The 19,749-nt window shown below is 39.6% G+C and overlaps 3 protein-coding genes across 11 annotated transcripts; all 3 read left to right on the top strand.

Moving 5' to 3' along the window:
- Positions 1-845: 845 nt before the first annotated feature.
- Positions 846-4,463, top strand: LOC115573422 (caspase-8-like). 3 transcript variants are annotated; one of them, XM_030404212.1, is made up of 6 exons: positions 846-1,110; positions 2,000-2,346; positions 2,482-2,513; positions 3,205-3,322; positions 3,414-3,969; positions 4,111-4,463. In XM_030404212.1, the coding sequence occupies exons 2-6, from the start codon at positions 2,007-2,009 to the stop codon at positions 4,259-4,261; spliced, it is 1,197 nt and encodes a 398-aa protein (XP_030260072.1). In that variant the 5' UTR covers positions 846-1,110; positions 2,000-2,006; the 3' UTR covers positions 4,262-4,463. The 3 variants fall into 3 exon arrangements, with proteins under 3 accessions (XP_030260072.1, XP_030260074.1, XP_030260073.1); XM_030404214.1 differs by having other exon boundaries at positions 848-1,110; positions 3,205-3,310; XM_030404213.1 differs by lacking the exon at positions 846-1,110 and adding an exon at positions 1,314-1,574.
- A 707-nt stretch (positions 4,464-5,170) lies between these two features.
- LOC115573421 (caspase-8-like) lies at positions 5,171-14,980 on the top strand. 2 transcript variants are annotated; one of them, XM_030404210.1, is made up of 7 exons: positions 5,171-5,293; positions 6,636-7,055; positions 12,562-12,674; positions 12,793-12,839; positions 13,497-13,614; positions 13,699-14,254; positions 14,429-14,980. In XM_030404210.1, exons 2-7 carry the CDS (start codon positions 6,652-6,654, stop codon positions 14,619-14,621), a joined length of 1,431 nt encoding a protein of 476 aa, XP_030260070.1. In that variant the 5' UTR covers positions 5,171-5,293; positions 6,636-6,651; the 3' UTR covers positions 14,622-14,980. The 2 variants fall into 2 exon arrangements, with proteins under 2 accessions (XP_030260070.1, XP_030260071.1); XM_030404211.1 differs by having other exon boundaries at positions 5,172-5,293; positions 13,497-13,602.
- Positions 14,981-15,742: 762 nt separating this feature from the next.
- Positions 15,743-19,187, top strand: LOC115573117 (caspase-8-like). 6 transcript variants are annotated; one of them, XM_030403751.1, is made up of 6 exons: positions 15,743-15,871; positions 16,768-17,105; positions 17,241-17,275; positions 17,573-17,672; positions 17,770-18,265; positions 18,389-19,187. In XM_030403751.1, exons 2-6 carry the CDS (start codon positions 16,769-16,771, stop codon positions 18,531-18,533), a joined length of 1,113 nt encoding a protein of 370 aa, XP_030259611.1. In that variant the 5' UTR covers positions 15,743-15,871; position 16,768; the 3' UTR covers positions 18,534-19,187. The 6 variants fall into 6 exon arrangements, with proteins under 6 accessions (XP_030259611.1, XP_030259610.1, XP_030259613.1 ...); XM_030403750.1 differs by having other exon boundaries at positions 15,765-15,871; positions 16,732-17,105; XM_030403753.1 differs by lacking the exon at positions 15,743-15,871 and adding an exon at positions 15,889-16,189.
- The last annotated feature ends 562 nt before the right edge of the window (positions 19,188-19,749 follow it).

The following is a 19,749-nucleotide window of genomic DNA, read 5'->3' as shown; positions in this document are numbered from 1 at the left end:
TCTCAGAATAAATCTGTTTTGATTTTGATTGTGTTTTGATTTCTTTGTGTCCGTGTTTCATGTTTCATGTTTCATGGGGAGGCCTTTTATTGCCCCTTTGACTGATCTATGTATACGTAGTATCTGAAGATGTTCGTCAAACAATATTTGTAAAGGATAAGTTCACCCCAAAAATGAAAATTCAATCATTATATACTCAGCTCCATGGCAACAGAAAGTTGAAGTTTCACAGTCCACAAAACATTTCGTAGGCTTCATTGCAAAACAGCTTTGTAGTATTCTCCTGAACAACTGAAGCACATGGGGACTTGTTTAAATGTACAAAAAAAAAAAAAAAACTCAGAGTAATCCAATCAAAGACCTGAAATGTCGTGTTTTGTGCAACCGCTGTCGACGGGGTGCACGCTAACACTTTTAGCTCAGCGGCTGCAGTGAAGATATCTGCTTTAAAAAGGTTGTAAAAAAAAAACAAAAAAAACAAAAAGGTGAACTTATCCTTTAATGTTTCATTTTGATAGCGATGGTAAAGGTGTTGGAACACAGCCAGCCAATTTACAAAACTGATGTCAAAAGATAATAATCAGTAATCACGTGAAAGAGAGAAAAGACGTTTATCATGTAGTATGTCAGTTTAGATGATTATTATGAACTTCTCCATACTTGTGTTAATTTATCTAGGCCCATTTATTTCCTCATTAATTCATTTCATAGACACAATTATTCATGTCATATACTTGCTTGCTTATTTATTAATTCCTTCATGTATTTGTGTGTCTCTAGACTGAAATGGTATCCCATATATTACGGGTCTTTGAAGATTTCTCCACTAGGTGTCAGCCACACATCACATTCACCCATCGTCTGTCACTGTGATACTACTGACCATCTACTCAGTGAACTGCTTTCACACACGAGGTGATGAAATCCACATCTGGGATGATGTAACCATGTGAAAGAAGAACTGAATGGTTTACACTTGATGCAGACTTTGTGTAGACACCAGCGTGTCTCTGCTGAGAAGCAGCGGCGGCTCCGTTTCTCTGACTGACTCACTTCTCACTCAGTTCGGAAAGGAGAGCAGCGGCGGGGATAAGGACGAGGAGTACTGAGGTACACACAGCACCAAAGCATTGTGTTGTCACCGCTGTTTGTCTGTAGATAGTTTTAAACTACACTAGTGGCGTTACGATACTTCACATTATCGTAGAAAATAATCCAGGTTCAACTGACTGTAAATCTGCAGGACCGGAAGTCAAAGTCTGAAGTTAGCTTGAAACCCAACCAGCTAGTTAGTTAACTTATTTTTATAAAAACATGCTCCATGATGTTGGAGACACTTGGGTGTCAAAGCAGTGCTGCAGTACGTTACAATGAGCTCTTACAGTTTGACTCTGTAAACTAAAAGTTCGTACTGTACGCATGGGACGACTAAACCCACAGACGGGATGTTAAACGGGAGCATGTCTGGAGGAAGCAGCTCGGTGCAGCGTCGCCTGCAGACATTCCGGTGTCTCCCGACGTCTGAAACGGAAACGAAAGCAGAGACTTAGTTTTTTCATTACGGGCATACGCAGGTATTGTAAGTGTGTTATTCCGCCTAAGTAGAAGTTGAAGGGAGGACGTACTGACATTATGTTACCAAATATTTATTTAATGACCACTTTGTTTTTTGTCGTAATGATTTAGTTCCTCTCCAGTAGATTATGTTTAAATAATCCACGTAAAGGTCCGACTGTAACCTCGGTGTGTAGGACCGGATATACACATATAAATGACTAAAGTTAGCGTGAATTCCGACTAGTAAGTTAGTTAAAGGTCATGTTAACTCATTTTGAAGACACACTCATCCAGTGTAATGCTTGTTTTTGTTTCTCTAACGAGTGAAGCAGATAACCATGAAATGCTCAGTAATGTGTGCCAGGTCACGACTCTAGAAAAAAGCTTCCACACTTTGACTCCATAAACCAAATAACCTTCTTCTCTTGTCTTCTTCTGTCAGATCCAGCATGGCGGCCAAAGGCACAATCCGACGGAATAAAACGGCCATTCAGGCGACTTTGTGTGCAGACTACAGTCTAATCCTCAACAAGGTCGATGAGAAGCAGCTGATAACTCCTCGGGAGTACAGAAACCTCAGGAGCATCAACAGAGAAGATGTGGAGGGGCACGTCGTGAAGCTTGTGGACAAGATCATGGATAAAGGAGAGGACACCTGCAAGAAGTTCCTGGAGCTCCTGCAAACGGATGAGGAGGTTAAAAGCACTTATCCTGACCTGAAGAAGATACAGTTGACCAACACCAGCCTTTTACCTACACCAGTCCAAGCCTCTTCAGCTGAACACAGTGGTATGTTAACATAAATCCCGTTGGTGTAGAGGTGACTGTGTCTAGTATTTGTCACCTACCAGCCTTCTGTCTGCTTCATATAATGCTGAGTTTCATGTTTGGAGGTGTCATTCTGTCTCACTCTGATTTCCTCAGATGGTCCATCCCCACAGAAGAGGCGTAAAGAGGTGGGGCCTTTAATCAGTGTTAAAACAAATCATTACATTGTTTTAGTTCTGCTTTGTTAGAGAGCCTCGAGAATTTTCTTCAAGGATAATTACAAGATAAGTGTTCACCTCAAAGCCTGCAGACACGTGCTGGTTAGCTTGTATTTTAGGAGGACCACAGATGTCATGGAAATGAAAATAAAGCGTGTCATATATTAATAACTAATGTCAAATAAAAAGAAATGTAGTTGAACAGTTTAAAAATATATATATATAATAATACATGAACAGTTTACAAAGTAATTTATTTGATAATTTTATAAATCAGAAGATATTCTGAAAATAATTTACAACTGAAATATTAATCCATCAATCAATTGTTCACCTGAAAATGTAATTTACAAAAAATAACATAGGACAGTCAATATGTTCAACATTTGAATAGATGTTAATGAACTTATAACTAATAATGGAATTTAAACATCTGTTTGAAAAAAAGAGAAATGAATGCCTGAATGAATTACTGAGTGATGCTACACGAAATTACTGTTTCTGTGACACTCATGGTCCTCCATATGTATTTACATATAAGATATCAGATTTGTAATATTGTGAGATTTAATAATATTTAAACTAGTGAAAAAAACGTTTTGAAATACAACTCCAGTTGTTCATTAATGTGTTCATGTCCAACTGTTTCTGTTGTTTGTAGGATGATCAGTACCAGCTGAACAGCCGGCCCACCGGCCTCTGTGTCATCATAAACAACGAGAACTTCACGTATATGAATCAAAGACGTGGAACCAACAGAGATGCCCGTATGTCACAAAGTAGATATACTCACAGGTTTACACTAGTGTCTTCTTTGTAGGTGATTGTAGCTTAACTATTTATTAATTTTTTAAATTAATTTTGTTGCAGAAAGTTTGGGAGAAGTGTTCAGCTGGCTGGGCTTCAGAGTGCTGATGTGTAAAGACCAAACCAGGGACCAGATGGATCAGGCTCTGAAGTGCTTCGCCTCCCTCAGCGATCTCTCTCAGCTGCATGAGTTCAGTGTTCAGGAGTGGTCCGAGAACGGATTCACTGATATTAAGGAGGCTCCTCCATCACTTAATCATGGCGATGCCTTCATTTGCTGTATTATGAGTCATGGAGAGAGCGGTGTGGTCAGCGGGAGTGATGGGAAGTCCCTCCCCATTAAACACATCACTAGAACCTTCAAGGCGACCGACCAATCAGCCCTCACTGGGAAGCCCAAAGTGTTCCTGATCCAGGCCTGCCAGGGAAAGCAGGACCACAGAGGAGTGTTGTCAGAAGATCTGCAGGCTGATGATTGTCAGTCACAATACATTCCTGAGGAAGCCGATTTTCTGGTGGCCATTGCAACTGTTGAAGACTACAAATCGTTCAGACACATAACAGATGGGAGCTGGTTCATCCAGTCTGTGTGTCAGCAGCTAAAGGAGGGCTGCTCCAGGTAAATATGGAACTCAAGAATATCCAAAATGCAATAATGTCCACAATAAGATCTATATAATAGATCTGATGATATTAACCTTACCATGCAGTCACTGAAAAGCGATAGTAATATGATTTTCAACACTGTTTGTGGTTTTAGGGGTGACGACATGACGACCATACTCAGCCGTGTGAACAATGAAGTGAGCAAGAAAGAAGGAGTAAAGCAGCAACCTGGAAAACTAAAGCAGATGCCTGAAGTTAAATTCACCCTGAGGAAGAGACTTGTGTTGACACCACATTGTGATTGACGCTCACCACAGATCATGTACACATATTATACATAATGTCTTAATTAAGGATCTATAATTATCATAGGGAGAGGGATTTCTTACACATGTTCTGTATCTTTTTTATCGTTTTACATCTTTTATTTTTCTAAATCATCACATTGAACCACTGTCTTTTATACTGTCACAGACGTGTCTCAGAATAAATCTGTTTTGATTTTGATTGTGTTTTGATTTCTTTGTGTCCGTGTTTCATGTTTCATGTTTCATGGGGAGGCCTTTTATTGATCTTTGTATACGTAGTATCTGAAGATGTTCAGAAAACAATATTTGTAAAGGATAAGTTCACCCCAAAAATGAAAATTCAACCATTATATACTTGTTTCATAGTCCACAAAACATTTTGGGAGCATTGTCCTGAACAACTGAAGTAGATGGAGACTTGTGCTCACCACAGTGGTTGTGCTGCAGAGCATGCACAACCACTGTTGACGGGGTGCACGCTAACACTTTTAGCTCAGCGGCTACAATGAAGATATCTGCTTTAAAAAGGTTGTAAAAAAGGTGAACTTACCCTTTAACGTTTCTTTCTAATAGTGAAGGGGGAAGTGTTGGAACACAGCCAGTCGGCTACAGCTGTGGTACATTTATAAGATAGATGTCAAAAGATAGTAACCAGTAATCATGTGATAGAGAGAAAAGACGTTTATCATGTAGTATGTCAGTTAAGATGCTTATTATGGACTTATATATATTTGTGTTAATTTATCTAGGCCCATTTATTTCCTCATTAATTCATTTCATAGTCACAATTATTCATGTTATATACTTGCATGCTTATTTTTTCATTCCTTCATGTATTTGTGTGTCTCTAGACTGAAATGGTATTCCATATATTTCAGGTCTTTGAATGTGACTCGGTGAAGATTTCTCCACTAGGTGTCAGCCACACATCACATTCATCCATCGTCTGCAGCCACAGTTTCTCTGACTGACTCGCCGCTCAGCCTGAAAACGAAAGTAGCGGCGCGGATCAGGACGCGGAGTGCTCAGGTACAGTCTGTCCTAACGGTACTAAAATATATCATGTCTTGTCACCACTGTGTTTCTGGTGGTAGTTACAAACTACACTAGTTACGTTACGGTTCCTCACATTAGGTATTTATCCAGGTTCAACTGACTGTAAATTAGAGCTGTAATCAGGCCTTAAAAGTTAGGCCCGAGTCCGACGAGTACGTTTTGTTTGACTGTTTTTTAAGAGAGACAGAGAAAGACATTGCTGTTCCTACTAACAGTCACAGTAGTTATTTCTTGGTTTTGTCACATTTTTAGATGTGTAGCCTGTATTTCTAGTTTGCGCTTGCCCTCCAATAAATAGCCTAATAATAAACCAGTGTGTCATTGCTTTTTAAGAACTGCAGCAGAATTGCATGTCTTCCAAACCTCAGCATTATGATAATGTGAAGAAACTCATGTTGACAATAATTTGTTGACACAAAAGAAATGGCAATTGCATATCACTCACAGCTGCACAGGATACACAGCTAAGTAGTTAGCTTTCTATAAGTACTTTGTTTATTAATTTTACATTAATTCATCTACATATTGTGTTATTAAAGCCTGCAAAAAATTGGGCGAGTTTGACAGATAAAATAAATTCATGAAGCGCTGCAACACAGAACCATGAAATAATTAATTAATTAGTGAAATAATTATGTTTGTTTGTTGTTGTTTTTTGTTTGTTTGTTTGTTTGTTTTTACATAAAATGAATTGGTATTTTAATGAATTAACAACACACTTAATTCTAAAGTAATGACACATTTAATTAATTTATGACACATTAAATTGATTATTTAATGGAGTATTTATTTATTTAATTGTGGCACTTTTAGTCCTCCATAATCGGGTCCCGTCAGGTTTGGGCAATAAAAATAAAAACGTGCTCACTGATGTTGGAGACGCTCTTGACTGTCAAAGCAGTACTGCAGTATGTTACAATGAGCTCTTACAGTTTGACTCTGTAAACTAAAAGCCCAGTGCTGACAGGCAGGGTGGAAGTAAGTACTCTACTTAAATAACTGTATTCAAGTTGTTTTTTAGGGAAGACTATTTTAATTCTTTGAAGTATTTCTTTGGGTCTGTAATTCTGCTCGTACTTTAGTAAGCAGTAAACCATGTAATCTACTTTTAAGTTACTTTTAAAATCCGATTCAGCTTCTGTGTATAATTTGAAATAAAGGTGCACTGAGTAGTTTGGGGAGAACTTTAAATCAGAAGAGAAAGATCTTCATTGACTGATCTTTTTTAATTTATTAATTTATTAATTTATTTTACGACTTTCAGATTTTTTATGTTTTAATGGAATCTGAACAGTAATAAACTTCTCTCCTACAGTGATACTGACACCAACATGCAGTACGAGTCGGGTGATAAAAAGTACATCATGTACTATGGCACCACCAAGCAGAATGCTGAAGCCATCCTGAGATCTGGTTTTTGCCAGTCTGAAGACGGGGTGCTGGGCCGCGGCGTCTACCTCCACAGAGAACTGCAGAAAGCGAGCCGCTGTCCCATTGATCAGCCTGAGTCTGACTGGGCCGTCCTTAAGGTTTCGGTCAAAGTGGGGAGAGTGAAAGCCATTACACAACAAGGCCACCCACTACGGAAGACCTGGCATGACTACGGCTACGACACTGCCTGGATGCCACCCAACTGTGGGATGGGGACGAGTGGTTTGGAGGAGGATTGTGTCTGGGATCCCGATCGAATCCAGATCATTGAAATCATCAACCCACATCCAGTCCAACCCTCCTTGTGAGCTCTCCGAACTACTACCAATTTATTTTGTGTTTTCTGTGTTAAATATGATTTATTTATTGAGTTTTAAACAAAAAGAACAGACACAGAACCTTATTTACATCTGAGTGAGTAAGCTACAATAGGCGGTTGAATGAAGTGAGGGGATCACTAATAACAGAAAGTGGTGTTACTTAAAACAAGAGGATAAAGCTTGTCAATACCCGCACAGAATCACAGACCTGGAAACACATAATTCCATGGGGAAAAAAACTTGGAAAAAAAACAAGACAAAAAAAACAGAATGCGAGTCACTTAAAAGACACGAGACACACTGTGTGCTGCTAGTACAGGGAGGAAACGTGACCCAGCCAGGAGCCACAAGAAGGTGCAGTTCAGGGGGGCACTTAGCCAGTGAGGGGAGCATCCAGCTGGAGGGACTGGACTTGCTCTTGAAAGGGTTGTCAAATCTTTAAAAGAAAGATTCATTTTTTTTAATAAAATGTATAAATGATAAAGCATCCTTTATCCAAAGGGTGTGGGAGCGGGGAGAGGAGCTCTTCCAGGACATCAGAGCGACACGCCTCGCTAATAATGTGAGAGAAGCCACCAGTTCAGTGAAGTAGGATGGCAGTGGGTTGGTAGCAGGCAGGACACCGAACAGGCCTACTAAGGGTGATTGGAGCACTTTGGTAGATGTGATGGCCGAGAGTGAGTCCTATACAGACTTCCAGAACCGAGAGAGAGCTGGACAGGTCCAAAACGTGTAACTGAGGTTAGCTGAGGACACTTATTTGGATCGGTGCCAGGATAAATACCAGCTAGTTTGCTTTTAGACCAGTGGACTCTATGAATGACTTTGCACTGTAAAAACCCCATGCCGGGCGCAAATAGATGATACATGGACCCATTTCAGAGAGGACTGCCAGACCTCAGGCTCTGTCTCTATATTAAGGTCCTCGCACCAAATAGTGCGCAGTTTATCAGAGGATGAAGATTGGTTTGTAAGGAGAGTGTAGTATAGCTCTGAGATGGTACCGTTGAGGTAGGGGCTAATATTTAAAATAGCGTCAATCAGAGGAGAGAGGGAGGAATAGCAGGGAAGCCAGGGAAGCGATTGCGAACAAAGTCTCTGACTTGTAAAGACCTGAAGAAGTGGGATCTCTGCCATTTTAATACACCCACTAGTTGGTCAGAGGATGCAAATATTCCCTCAATGTAAAGATGTTTGACAGACACAATTCCACGATCCTCCCAGGCTGCGAAAGCCCGATCATTAATAGAGTGAGTAAACAGAGGGCCAGAAAGCACATGGGATAAAAGAGAAATTAACTGTAACCCCAAATGGCATTTCACTTGAGTCCAGATCTTGAGACAGTTTTTTAATATAATATTACTGGAATAAGATAATGGTGATAATGTCAGGGGGAGGCACAAAAGGGACATTAGAGAGGGAGAGCCACATGAGGCACCCTCAACCTGCAGCCACGGTGGAGGCTGATTGTTAATGTGATACCAGTACAGTATAGATGAATATGAGCGACCCAGTAATAACATAAAATGTTTGACGGTGCTAGTCCACCCATTTCTTTGGGTTTTTGTAGAGTGTCTTTCTGAATTCTAGGAGTTTTTTTGTTACATGTGAACTGAGAGATCAAGGCGTCGAGTGAGTGGAAAAAAATGTTTGGAATGAAGAGGGGTATAGATTGAATGAGATAGAGGAATTTGGGAAGCACATTCATTTTAATACAGTTTATCCTGCCAGCAAGAGATAAAGGTATGAGAGACCAACGGTGGAAATCTTGAGACAGTCAAGCAAGCAGTGGGGAGAAATTACATTTGAACAAATCAGTAGTAGTAGTAGAGTAGTAGAGTAGTTCCTGGTCACACAGATGCCTAAATATTTAAAATTACTTAAAGACGTCTTAAATGGCAAGTCTGAGAGGGGATAGGCTGCGGCTGCAGCATTAATGGGTATAAGCTCACTTTTCTGAAGATTTTGTTTGTAACCAGAAATTTGCCCAAATTCCCTCAGCATGGTCAACACAAGGGGGACAGATCTGTGTGGGTCAGAGATGAGCAGTAAGAGGTCATCCGCGTACAATGACAGTTTCCTCTCCACATGCCCTGCATCTGACTGGACCTGAGAGCCACCGCCAGAGGTTCAATGCCGCTAGCGAACAGTAACAGGGAAAGTGAACAGTCCTGCCGAGTTCCACGATTGAGGGGATCATAATCAGAGTAATCATCATTTGTGCAGACACAGGCTAGGGGGGATGTATATAAGAGATGTATTCATGAAATACATGTGGTGCTGAATCCAAAGTGTCTTAATGCATGGAACAGATAGGGCCATTTGACACAGTCAAATGCCTTCTCAGCATCCATTGAGATAACCAATCCCGGAGAATCCGTGGACGAGGGCGGGTATAGTATATCTAATGGCCGTCAGACGTTGTGAAAAGAGTGTCTATCCTTAATAAACCCTGTTTGGTCTGTGGAAATAATAGTGGCTAGAACAGACTCTAAGCGTTTTGCCAGCATCTTAGCCAATAACTTGACATCTGCGCAGAGCAGAGAGATGGGGCGAAAATTGCTAGAGAAAAGGGGACCTTTCCTTTTTTAATATAAGAGAAATATTGACTAGGCGTAGTGTGGCGGGGAGGATGCCAGACTGTTGTGTTTCATTGAACATGTTTATAAGAAGTAGAGACTGCTTATCGGCAAATGTTTTTAAAAATGTGTCTGGAAAGCCATCAGGGCCTGGGCATTTCCCACTCTGCATGGACAGCAAAGCTCTTTTTAAGTTCGCCCACTGTAAAGGGTTCATCCAGGCCAGAAGATGTTTCAGGGTCAATGGAGGGGATGTTTAAGGACCCCAAAAAAGTTTTCAAATTGTGCCTCATCAGACGAGCTCTCAGAATTATATAAAGAACTATAAAAGTCCCTGAATTGGTCATTAATGGTTTGAGGATTAATAGTGGTTCCACTGGTAGTATTAATTTGGGTTATGTGCAACAACCAAGAAGTTTGTCGGATTTGGTGATTGAGCAGTCTACTTGGTTTATCTCCGAATACATAATAATCATGCCGTGTTTTTAATAGAGATTTTGTTGCCTCATTAGAGGCCAGGATGTCAAATTCTGCTTTATTCATGAGCAGTTCCTTGAAAAGATCTACATCATGTCAGTCTATACGTTTTGTTTGTAGTTCTGATATAGCACTGTAGAGACAAGTACCCTTTTCAGCAGCAACCCTTCTCTGGTAAGCAGAGTAGGATATTTCTTCTCCCGCTTTCTTTCAATCCAACTTTGTTAATACTATTAACAGTCACGTTGACCTCTTTATTTTCCACTAATGTTCATCTGGCTGTGTCTGCGGCAACAATCTGGGATCAACATTAGTGGAAATTATGAGGTCAACGTGACTGTTAATAGTATTAACAAAGTTGGATGGAAAGAAAGCGCTAGGATTGAAAAAAAACGCCACACATCTGAGACTGCATATTGCTCCGTGAACACCTGAATGACTTTGGATGATTTAGATTGGACGCGCGGCTTGTTGGACGAGCCGTCAAGTGAGGGATCACGACAACAGTTAAAGTCACCACGAGGATGAGCTGGCAGGAATGTAAATCATGGAGGGAGAAAAAAAAGGTTTTGAAAAAATCCTAATTTTCCCAATTTGGACCATACACATTTGCCAAAGTAGGATTATTGATTCAAATCTTTCCTGAAATGATACCAAAGTGCTCATTAGGGTCTGATATGACCTTGGACACAGAAAGTGAGTTTATTTATGGACAAGAATTGCAACACCTTATCACCTAAATCCAACAGCCTTACTTGAGAAGGAGGAGTGGTAGAGCTGGCCTACCCACCCTCTGCGGAGCTTAAGGTGATCTGATGGCTTGAGATGGGTGTCCTGTAGAAAGGCAATTTTAGTGTTTAGCTGTTTCAGATGGTTAAGCACTATGTTATGTTACGTTGTGTAATCTTAAAGCACCCCTGGGTGGAAAACAAATAAACAAACAAAATAAAAACATGGATTCCACCATGATTTCACCCTTCCACCATCCCTCCCACCTTCATTGTGAGAGAAAAATGAAATAATAATAATAAAAAATACACATATACCCCCATATACATATGTATATATAGCTGGGACAGAAGAGTGAATGGAGAGAAGAAGGAAAACGTAGAAAATTTGAATTTGACTGCAATGCGAAGCAAGAGCAAAAACACCCACCAAAACAATAGGTACAACATATTCATAAAATATACATTTTAAAAGTACAGTAATGAGCCGAAAGGCAAGGCCACATGACTTGGTAAAATGTTAAACGGATGGGATCAGTTAGCCTATATGGGGGCAGAAAACAAAGTTTACAGATCAAGACGAAGCAAAACAACTCGTCACGAAGCCATAGACTGCACTGACGGAATAAAGAGAGGATAAAGTAACAAGAGGAAAATATGCCAGATAAACTTGCTTACGGATCTTTGTGTAAGCCCTGGACAAACCTGACAGCCGCTGAAGCAGACAGGAGCCAGGCCTTCTCCCCGTCAGGCATGGTGATGCGCAGCTTGACTGGGTAGTGGATGTTATCCAGCGTGGATGTCAGCGAGTCAAAGGAGCCGCCCTGTGCTCCTCCAGTAGCAAGCTATTCTCAGATATAGTTATGCTAGCAGCTGGCGAAGTTTTCTTGTCCTTTTCAGCGGTTTCTCCTTTAGACTTCCTAAGTAGTCAGTACAGCTCTATAAACCTGTTGTAAACAGTTTGAGAAACAAATACTGAAAAATTTGAGGTTTAAAAAGGTAATTAAGTGCATTAGTGGGAGCAAATTGAGCGCGCGTCTACCCTGTGTGTCTCATACTGGAAGTCCTCCACTGACTGATCTTCAATACCTAAACAAATTAGATAAACAAGCTCTTTGTTTTTGTGACTGAATAAACGAACTGAGCTTAAAGGACAACACAGTTTCATACTGTTTTATTTTGTTTATATGTGGCGGGTCCTGCCACCTTTCTAGCTTCAAATAATCTTCCGGCACCTTATTTTCCTCTGAGAACAGCTGGATATTCAGTTATGGGAAATAACTATTTGTCAGTTTGTATTATTACCTCATTAATATTGGAAATATAAAAATTCTGTTTGATTTTCTTCTCTAAAACTACATAGTGCCCCTTTAAAATTAAAACTTTCATCTGCGAAACAACAACAAGAAATAGTGCAGCAGGAGCAGAACAGAGCAGGAGTTGGGAGAAATTTAGTCAGAAGATTTGGAGAAACAGAAATCCCTTAAACATCAACAGTTAAAAAGTAACTAATATGAGTGTAGAGTTTAAGAAGAATACTTTGCGCTTTCACTTAAGTATGTTATAATAAGTATAAGAGGAATATTTCAGTGATGTAACTGTGCTTGTACTTGAGTACAGATTTTCAGTACTCTGTCCATGTTTCTCCAGTCCATCTTTTTCTAATCCTCTTCTTTGGTCTTCCTGTTTCGCGGTGTCGGTTTCAGCATGGCAGCCAAAGACACAGTGAGACCTAATAAAACGGCCATTCAGAAGAAGATACAGTTGACCACCACCGGCCTTTCTACACCAGTCCAAGCCTCTTCAGCTGAACACAGTGGTATGTTAACATAAATCCTTTTGGTGTAGAGACGACTGTCTAGTATGAGTAACCAACCAGCCTTCTGTCTGATTCATATAATGCTGAGTTTCATGTTTGGAGGTGTTGTTCTGTTTAGCTCTGTTCCCCTCAGGTGGTCTATCACAAGAGAAGAGGTGTAAAGAGGTGAGGCCTTTAATCAGTGTTAAAACAAATCACTACATTGTTTTAGTTTTGCTTTGTTAGAGAGAGACGAGAATTTTCTTCATGTTAAAGGGATATTCCGTTGTAAGTTTAATCCATGATCTAAATCACTGTGAAACTGTGTTGGGCTCCCTCTCGAGAGATCAAGTTAGCAGACGGCTAATTTACGGAGTTTTATCAACCTCGGAAACAACCGCACGACAGCAATACACTGCAGAAAATGGGTCCAAATATAAACCGCCACCAAAAAGCCACAAATAATGCTCAGAACAGCACCAAACTTCAGCAACAGTACACATGGGGTCTCAGCACATAGTCAGGGGCATCGAACCTGAAAAGGTCATTTACAAAAAATAACATAGGGCAGTTAATATGTTCACCATTTGAATAGACGTTAATACATTTAAACATCTGTTTGATAAACAGAGTTTTAAAAAAGAAATGAATGCCTGAATGATTTACTGAGTGATGCTACATGAAATTAATGTTTCTGTGACACTCATGGTCCTCCATATGTATTAAATAAAATAAAATTGTAATATTGTGATATTTAACATTTAAACTAGTGAAGAAAAGTCTTGAAATACAACTCCAGTTGTTCATTATGTGTTCATGTCCAACTGTTTCTGTTGTTTGTAGGATGATCAGTACCAGCTGAACAGCCGGCCCACCGGCCTCTGCGTCATCATAAACAACGAGAACTTCACGTATATGAATCAAAGACGTGGAACCAACAGAGATGCCCGTATGTCACAAAGTAGACATATTCACAGGTTTACACCAGTGTCTTCTTTGTTGGTGATTGTAGCTTAACAATTTTTTCTAATTAATTTTGTTGCAGAAAGTTTGGGAGAAGTGTTCAGCTGGCTGGGCTTCAGAGTGCTGATGTGTAAAGACCAAACCAGGGACCAGATGGATCAGGCTCTGAAGTGCTTCGCCTCCCTCAGCGATCTCTCTCAGCTGCCTGAGTTCAGTGTTCAGGATTCGTCCGAGAACGGATTCACTGATATTAAGGAGGCTCCTCCATCACTTAATCATGGCGATGCCTTCATTTGCTGTATTATGAGTCATGGAGAGAGCGGTGTGGTCAGCGGGAGTGATGGGAAGTCCCTCCCCATTAAACACATCACTAGAACCTTCAAGGCGACCGACCAATCAGCCCTCACTGGGAAGCCCAAAGTGTTCCTGATCCAGGCCTGCCAGGGAAAGCAGGACCACAGAGGAGTGTTGTCAGAAGATCTGCAGGCTGATGATTGTCAGTCACAATACATTCCTGAGGAAGCCGATTTTCTGGTGGCCATTGCAACTGTTGAAGACTACAAATCGTTCAGACACACAAAAGATGGGAGCTGGTTCATCCAGTCTGTGTGTCAGCAGCTAAAGGAGGGCTGCTCCAGGTAAATATGGAACTCAGAAATCAACAGTGTGGCTTGAAATATCCAAAATGCAATAATGTCCACAATAAGATCTGGATAATAGATCGGATGATATTAACCTTACCATGCAGTCCAACTGTAAACATCACTGAAAAGCGATAGTAATATGATTTTCAACACTGTTTGTGGTTTTAGGGGTGACGACATGACGACCATACTCAGCCGTGTGAACAATGAAGTGAGCAATAAAGAAGGAGTAATGCAGCAACCTGGAAAAATTAAGCAGATGTCTGAAGTTAGGTTCACCCTGAGGAAGAGACTTGTGTTAACACCACATCGTGAGCTCGGAGACTGTGCACCTATAAGAGAAAGGGTGTTTTACAAATAGGGATCATGGTGTATCTAACACAGTCTCATGATGTATGTGAATGAGGGAGTAAGCCAGAAAGAGAGGTGGACCAGGTCAACCTAGTGAAGTGAAGCAGATGCCTGAAGTTAAATTCACCCAGATGAGGAGACTTGTGTTGACACCACATCTTTATTGACGCTCACCATAGATCATGTACAAAAAGTATACATAATGTCTTAATTAAGGATCTATAATTATCTTAGGGAGAGGGATTTCTTAAACATGTATTCAATTTTTTTGATCATTTTAACTCTTATTTTTCTAAATCATCACATTGAACCACTGTCCTCTATTCTGTCACAGATGTGTGTCTCAGAATAAATCTGTTTTGATTTTGATTGTGTTTTGATTTTTTTGTGTCCGTGTTTCATGTTTCATGGGGAGGCCTTTTATTGCCCCCTTGACTGATCTATGTATATGCAGAATCTGAAGATGTTTGTAAAACAATATTTGCAAAGGATAAGTTCACCCAAAAGTGAAAATTCAATCATTATATACTTGTTTCATTGTCCACAAAACATTTCAGGGGTATCCTCCTGAACAACTGAAGCAGATGGGGACTTGTTTAAATGTACGAAAAAAAAAAAAAGAAAAAAAAACATTGAGTGGATCCATACACTTTGTAAAGCGTAATCCAATCAAAGAACTGAAATCTATTTGAAAACGTGTTTTGTGCAACCACTGTTGACGGGGTGCACGCTAACACTTTTAGCTCAGCGGCTACAGTGAAGATATCTGCTTTAAAAAGGTTGTAAAAAAAGGTGAACTTATCCTTTAACGTTTCATTTTAATAGCTAAAGTCGGCTACAGCTGTGCTACATTTATAAGATAGATGTCAAAAGATAGTAACCAGTAATTATGTGATTGAGAGAAAACACGTTTATCATGTAGTATGTCAGTTTTGATGCTTCTTATGAACTTTATCGTACTTGTGTTAATTTATCTAGGCTCATTTATTTCCTCTTTTATTTATTTCACATGCACAGTTATTCATGTCATATGCTTGCTCGCTTATTTACTCATTCCTTCATGTATTTGTGTGTCTCTAGACTAAAATGGTACTCCATATATTTCAGGTCTTTGAATGTGACTCGGTGAAGATTTCTCCACTAGGTGTCAGCCACACATCACATTCATCCATCGTCTGCAGCGGTACAGTTTCTCTGACTGACTCACCGCTCAGCCTGAAAACGAAAGCAGCGACGCGGATCAGGACGAGGAGTGCTCAGGTACAGTCCGTCTGTACAGTACCAAGATATGTAATATGTTGTCACCACTGTGCTGTAGATAGTTTTTTAAGTGCAGTAGTTAAAGTTAAATTAAGTTACGATTCTTCACATTGTCGTAGAAAAGGTATTTATCCAGGTTCAACTAACTGTAAGTCTGCAGGACCGGAAGTAAAAGTCTGAAGCTTGAACTCCAACGAGCTAGTTAGTTAACTTCTTTTTATAAAAACATGCTCCCTGATGTTGGAGACACTGTTGAGTGTCAAAGCAGCACTGTAGTATTTTACAGTGAGCTCTTTTAGTTTGACAGCCAGAGTGGAAGTAAGTACTCTACTCAAATAACTGTATTTAAGTTATTTTTTTAGGGTAAGGCTACTTAAGATACTATTTTTGGGGGGTATGTAATTCTTCTTGTACCTCAGCAAGCAGTACACCATGTAATCTACCTAGTTACTTTTAAAATCATACTTGGTTTCTGTGTATAATTTGAAATAAAGGTGCACTGTGTAGTTATTACCTAATTCTCACTGGAAATATTAGAATTCCAAATGAGCCAATGAAAACCCTAGCAAAACATCAACAATAACAACAACAACAACAACAACAACAACAAACAATGCAGCAGGCCCGGGTTTATAGAGGCGATCATGGTCACTGAGCAGAACAGAGCAGGAGAAAGAGAAACCCCTTTGAATGCTATTGCATTAAACATCAACAGTTAAAAAGTAAGAGTGTAGCCTCTCAGAAGAATACTTTGCAGTTTTACTTAAGTATGTTATAATAAGAATTATTTTCATGCCAGTATTTTTAGTTGTAATTGAGGAATATTTCAGTGATGTAACTGTGCTCATACTTGAGTACAGATTTTTGGTCTTCCTGTTTCTCTGTGTCGGATTCAGCATGGCAGCCAAAGACGAAGTGAGACGTAATAAAACAACCTTGCAGACGATTTTGCGTGCAGACCACAGGCTAATCCTCAACATGGTTGATGAGAAGGGACTGTTAACTAGACGGGAGTACAACAACCTCAAAAGCATGAAAGGGGATGACGAGGGGCTAATCAATGAGCTTTTGGATAAGATCATGGATAAAGGAGATGACACCTGCCGAGCCTTCCTGGAGCTCCTGCAAACTGATGAGGAGATTAAAAACACTTTCCCTGAGCTGAAGAAGATACAGTGGACCAACACCAGCCTTTTACATACACCAGTCCAAGCCTCTTCAGCTGAACACGGTGGTATTTTAACATATATAATTTTGATGTAGAAATGACTGTGTCTCGTATACTTAATATATGAGCCTATTTTCTGTTTCACATGATGTTGAGTTTTAATGTCAGGGCTGTAATTCTGTTTCACTCGGATGTCCTCAGATGGTCCGTCACAAGAGAAGTGGAAACCAAAGCAGGTGAGGTCGCTACCTAATATAGTAACAGCACATTATATTATTTTAGCGACAGAAACAGAAGAGCAGCGTTAAATAGTTTTTCCTCACAGATAATAACTAGACACATTTTTACCTCAAAGCCTGCAGACACGTGCTTGTTAGTCTGTATTAGTATACAGAACATTAGATGTGTAATTTTGTATTGCTTTATAAAATGTAAACTTATAAGGAAAAGTGAGGTGACCTGTTAAGAAAAAGTTCCACAGTGTAATATAATGAAATGACAAACATTATCCACTGTTTTTTGTGAACGAGCAGTACGAGCTGAACAGCCGGCCCACCGGCCTCTGTGTGATCATGAACAACGAGAACTTCAAGGATGGTTTTGGTCAACGACGTGGAACCGACCAAGATGCTCGTATGTCACAAAGTAGACAGATTCACAGGTTTACACTGTTGACTTATTTGATGATGGTTTAAGCCTAACTACATTTGTTTAATTACATTTCTTGCAGAAAGTTTGGCAGAAGTGTTCAGCTGGCTGGGCTTCAGAGTGCTGATGTGTAAAGACCAAACCAGGGACCAGATGGATCAGGCACTGAAGTGCTTCGCTTCTCTCAGCGATCTCTCTCAGCTGCAGCAGTTCAGTGTTCAGGAGTGGTCCGGCAACAGATTCACTGATCTTCAGGAGGCTCCTAAACATGGCGATGCCTTTATCTGTTCTATTCTCAGCCATGGAGAGGGCAGTGGTGTCATTGGAATTGACGGGAATTACCTCTCCATTAAAGACATAACTGGAACCTTCAAGGTAACCGACCATTCAACCCTCACTGGCAAGCCCAAAGTCTTCCTGATCCAGGGCTTCGGTGGAATTGGTGGAGATTGTTCATCTTACCTTCCGGACACTGATTTTCTAGTTGCCCATTCAGGCCAGCCGTCATATAGAAACACAACATCTGGGACCTGGTTCATCCAGTCTGTGTGTCGGCAGCTAAGGGAGGGCTGCTCGAGGTAAATCTGAGATAGATCTGATGACATGAATGTTATAATGCAGTGTACACTGTGCCTTCTTTTGAACTATAAACACTGCCCCCGGTAGGGATCGTAACGTAATCCTGTACTGTTTTGTTTAAGGGGTGAAGACATCAGCATCATCTTCCGTGACGTGATCGATGAAGTAAGCAAGAAAGAGGTGCCCGGGCGCCCTTTAGGACCGCAAATCCCTCAATTTGGGAGCACCCTGAGGAAGGCGCTTGTGTTTTCACCACATCGAAGTTGAAACTTGATCACCACAATGTAAATCTTAATTGGTACACTATATTATGTCTCATATCATCTTAGACTTTTAATTTCTATGTGTTTTTTTTTTTTTTTTACATATTGTTTGAGCACTGTTGGAAGGAGTCTTAGAATTAAATATTTAATTGGCAACTACTGTTTTCTCTGATTGTGCATATGACAGTAAATTAGTTTAAACATCTTCAACACAACTTTTTGCAAGCAGAAGCTGTCAATGCAGCAGGAATGCACTGTTCAGAAGTTACTTATAAAAAAATTCATTATTGTTGTATCTTAGACATACACATGCACATTGAGTATCTGACAATGTTACAAAAGCAAAACTTTCACAAACACAAATTCTTTATGCAAGTTACTGCAATTTATATGGTTTATAAGTCTTCTTATTATCATTTATTATTCAGTAGGACATTCTGATGAAAAATTAAAAATAGAGGCAAAGAATATTGTAAACAATAATGTGTGACAAAGACAGACATAGACACGTATCATAGTCTACTGGAAACCCCTATATGACCCATACTAAACCCAGAAATGTGGTCTTCCCTTGTTGATTACTTACATTAAGACAATTATTTTTTGTATTATGAGTTTTCTGAAATTGTATGTTTAAAATATGAAAATGATGCATTATCTAATTAAATATGTACTATTTTGCATGCATTTCCAGAACATAAATCTAAACATTGGATGAGGCAAGGTTCAAAATTCTTGTTTAATTTTGTTGACATATTATAGCCAAAGGTTTTTACAGAAGGAATTTTGGATATCTCTCTTATTCACTCCATAAATCTGAAAATACTGTCAACAGCCATAAAAAAATAAAAAAAAATGCTTTGTTTTTAGGAATAAAATGTTATATAAATGAATGAATGAATGATATATGAACAAACCCCTCAGTTAAAACCTTTAGAATATAGATAGGAATAAAACTGGAAGGTTTGGTGTATATAAGTGCTACTGAAGTGGAGATTTTTGGCTCAGAGTTTGATAAAAAAAAAACTAATTTTGAGAAAACAAGTAATTATGATGTAAAAGACCCAAATTTGTAGGAACATATTCACTTTCTTTTATGACTTTTATCTCAATTACGACTCTTTATCTCATAAATATTTTTTTTTACCTCATTATCTCATACATATGACTTATCATGTCAAAATAATGACTTTTCATTTAATGATCAGGACTTTCTACGC

Source organism: Sparus aurata, chromosome 21 (genome assembly GCF_900880675.1).
Source record: "Sparus aurata chromosome 21, fSpaAur1.1, whole genome shotgun sequence".
Lineage (NCBI taxonomy): Eukaryota > Metazoa > Chordata > Actinopteri > Spariformes > Sparidae > Sparus > Sparus aurata.
The sequence above is the reverse complement of the archived record's forward strand: the minus strand, read 5'-3'. Positions and strand labels throughout refer to the sequence as shown.

Excerpts from the sequence above, each read along its gene's own strand:
- LOC115573422 (XM_030404212.1), top strand. The coding sequence starts at position 2,007 with ATGGCGGCCAAAGGCACAATCCGACGGAATAAAACGGCCATTCAGGCG. Across the intron at positions 2,514-3,204 it reads CACAGAAGAGGCGTAAAGAG|GATGATCAGTACCAGCTGAA; the intron begins GTGGGGCCTTTA and ends TGTTGTTTGTAG. Across the intron at positions 3,970-4,110 it reads CTAAAGGAGGGCTGCTCCAG|GGGTGACGACATGACGACCA; the intron begins GTAAATATGGAA and ends TTGTGGTTTTAG.
- LOC115573421 (XM_030404210.1), top strand. The coding sequence starts at position 6,652 with ATGCAGTACGAGTCGGGTGATAAAAAGTACATCATGTACTATGGCACC. Across the intron at positions 7,056-12,561 it reads CATCCAGTCCAACCCTCCTT|CATGGCAGCCAAAGACACAG; the intron begins GTGAGCTCTCCG and ends TGTCGGTTTCAG. Across the intron at positions 12,675-12,792 it reads CTCTTCAGCTGAACACAGTG|CTCTGTTCCCCTCAGGTGGT; the intron begins GTATGTTAACAT and ends TGTTCTGTTTAG.
- LOC115573117 (XM_030403748.1), top strand. The coding sequence starts at position 16,664 with ATGCCAGTATTTTTAGTTGTAATTGAGGAATATTTCAGTGATGTAACT. Across the intron at positions 17,276-17,572 it reads AGAAGTGGAAACCAAAGCAG|TACGAGCTGAACAGCCGGCC; the intron begins GTGAGGTCGCTA and ends GTGAACGAGCAG. Across the intron at positions 18,266-18,388 it reads CTAAGGGAGGGCTGCTCGAG|GGGTGAAGACATCAGCATCA; the intron begins GTAAATCTGAGA and ends GTTTTGTTTAAG.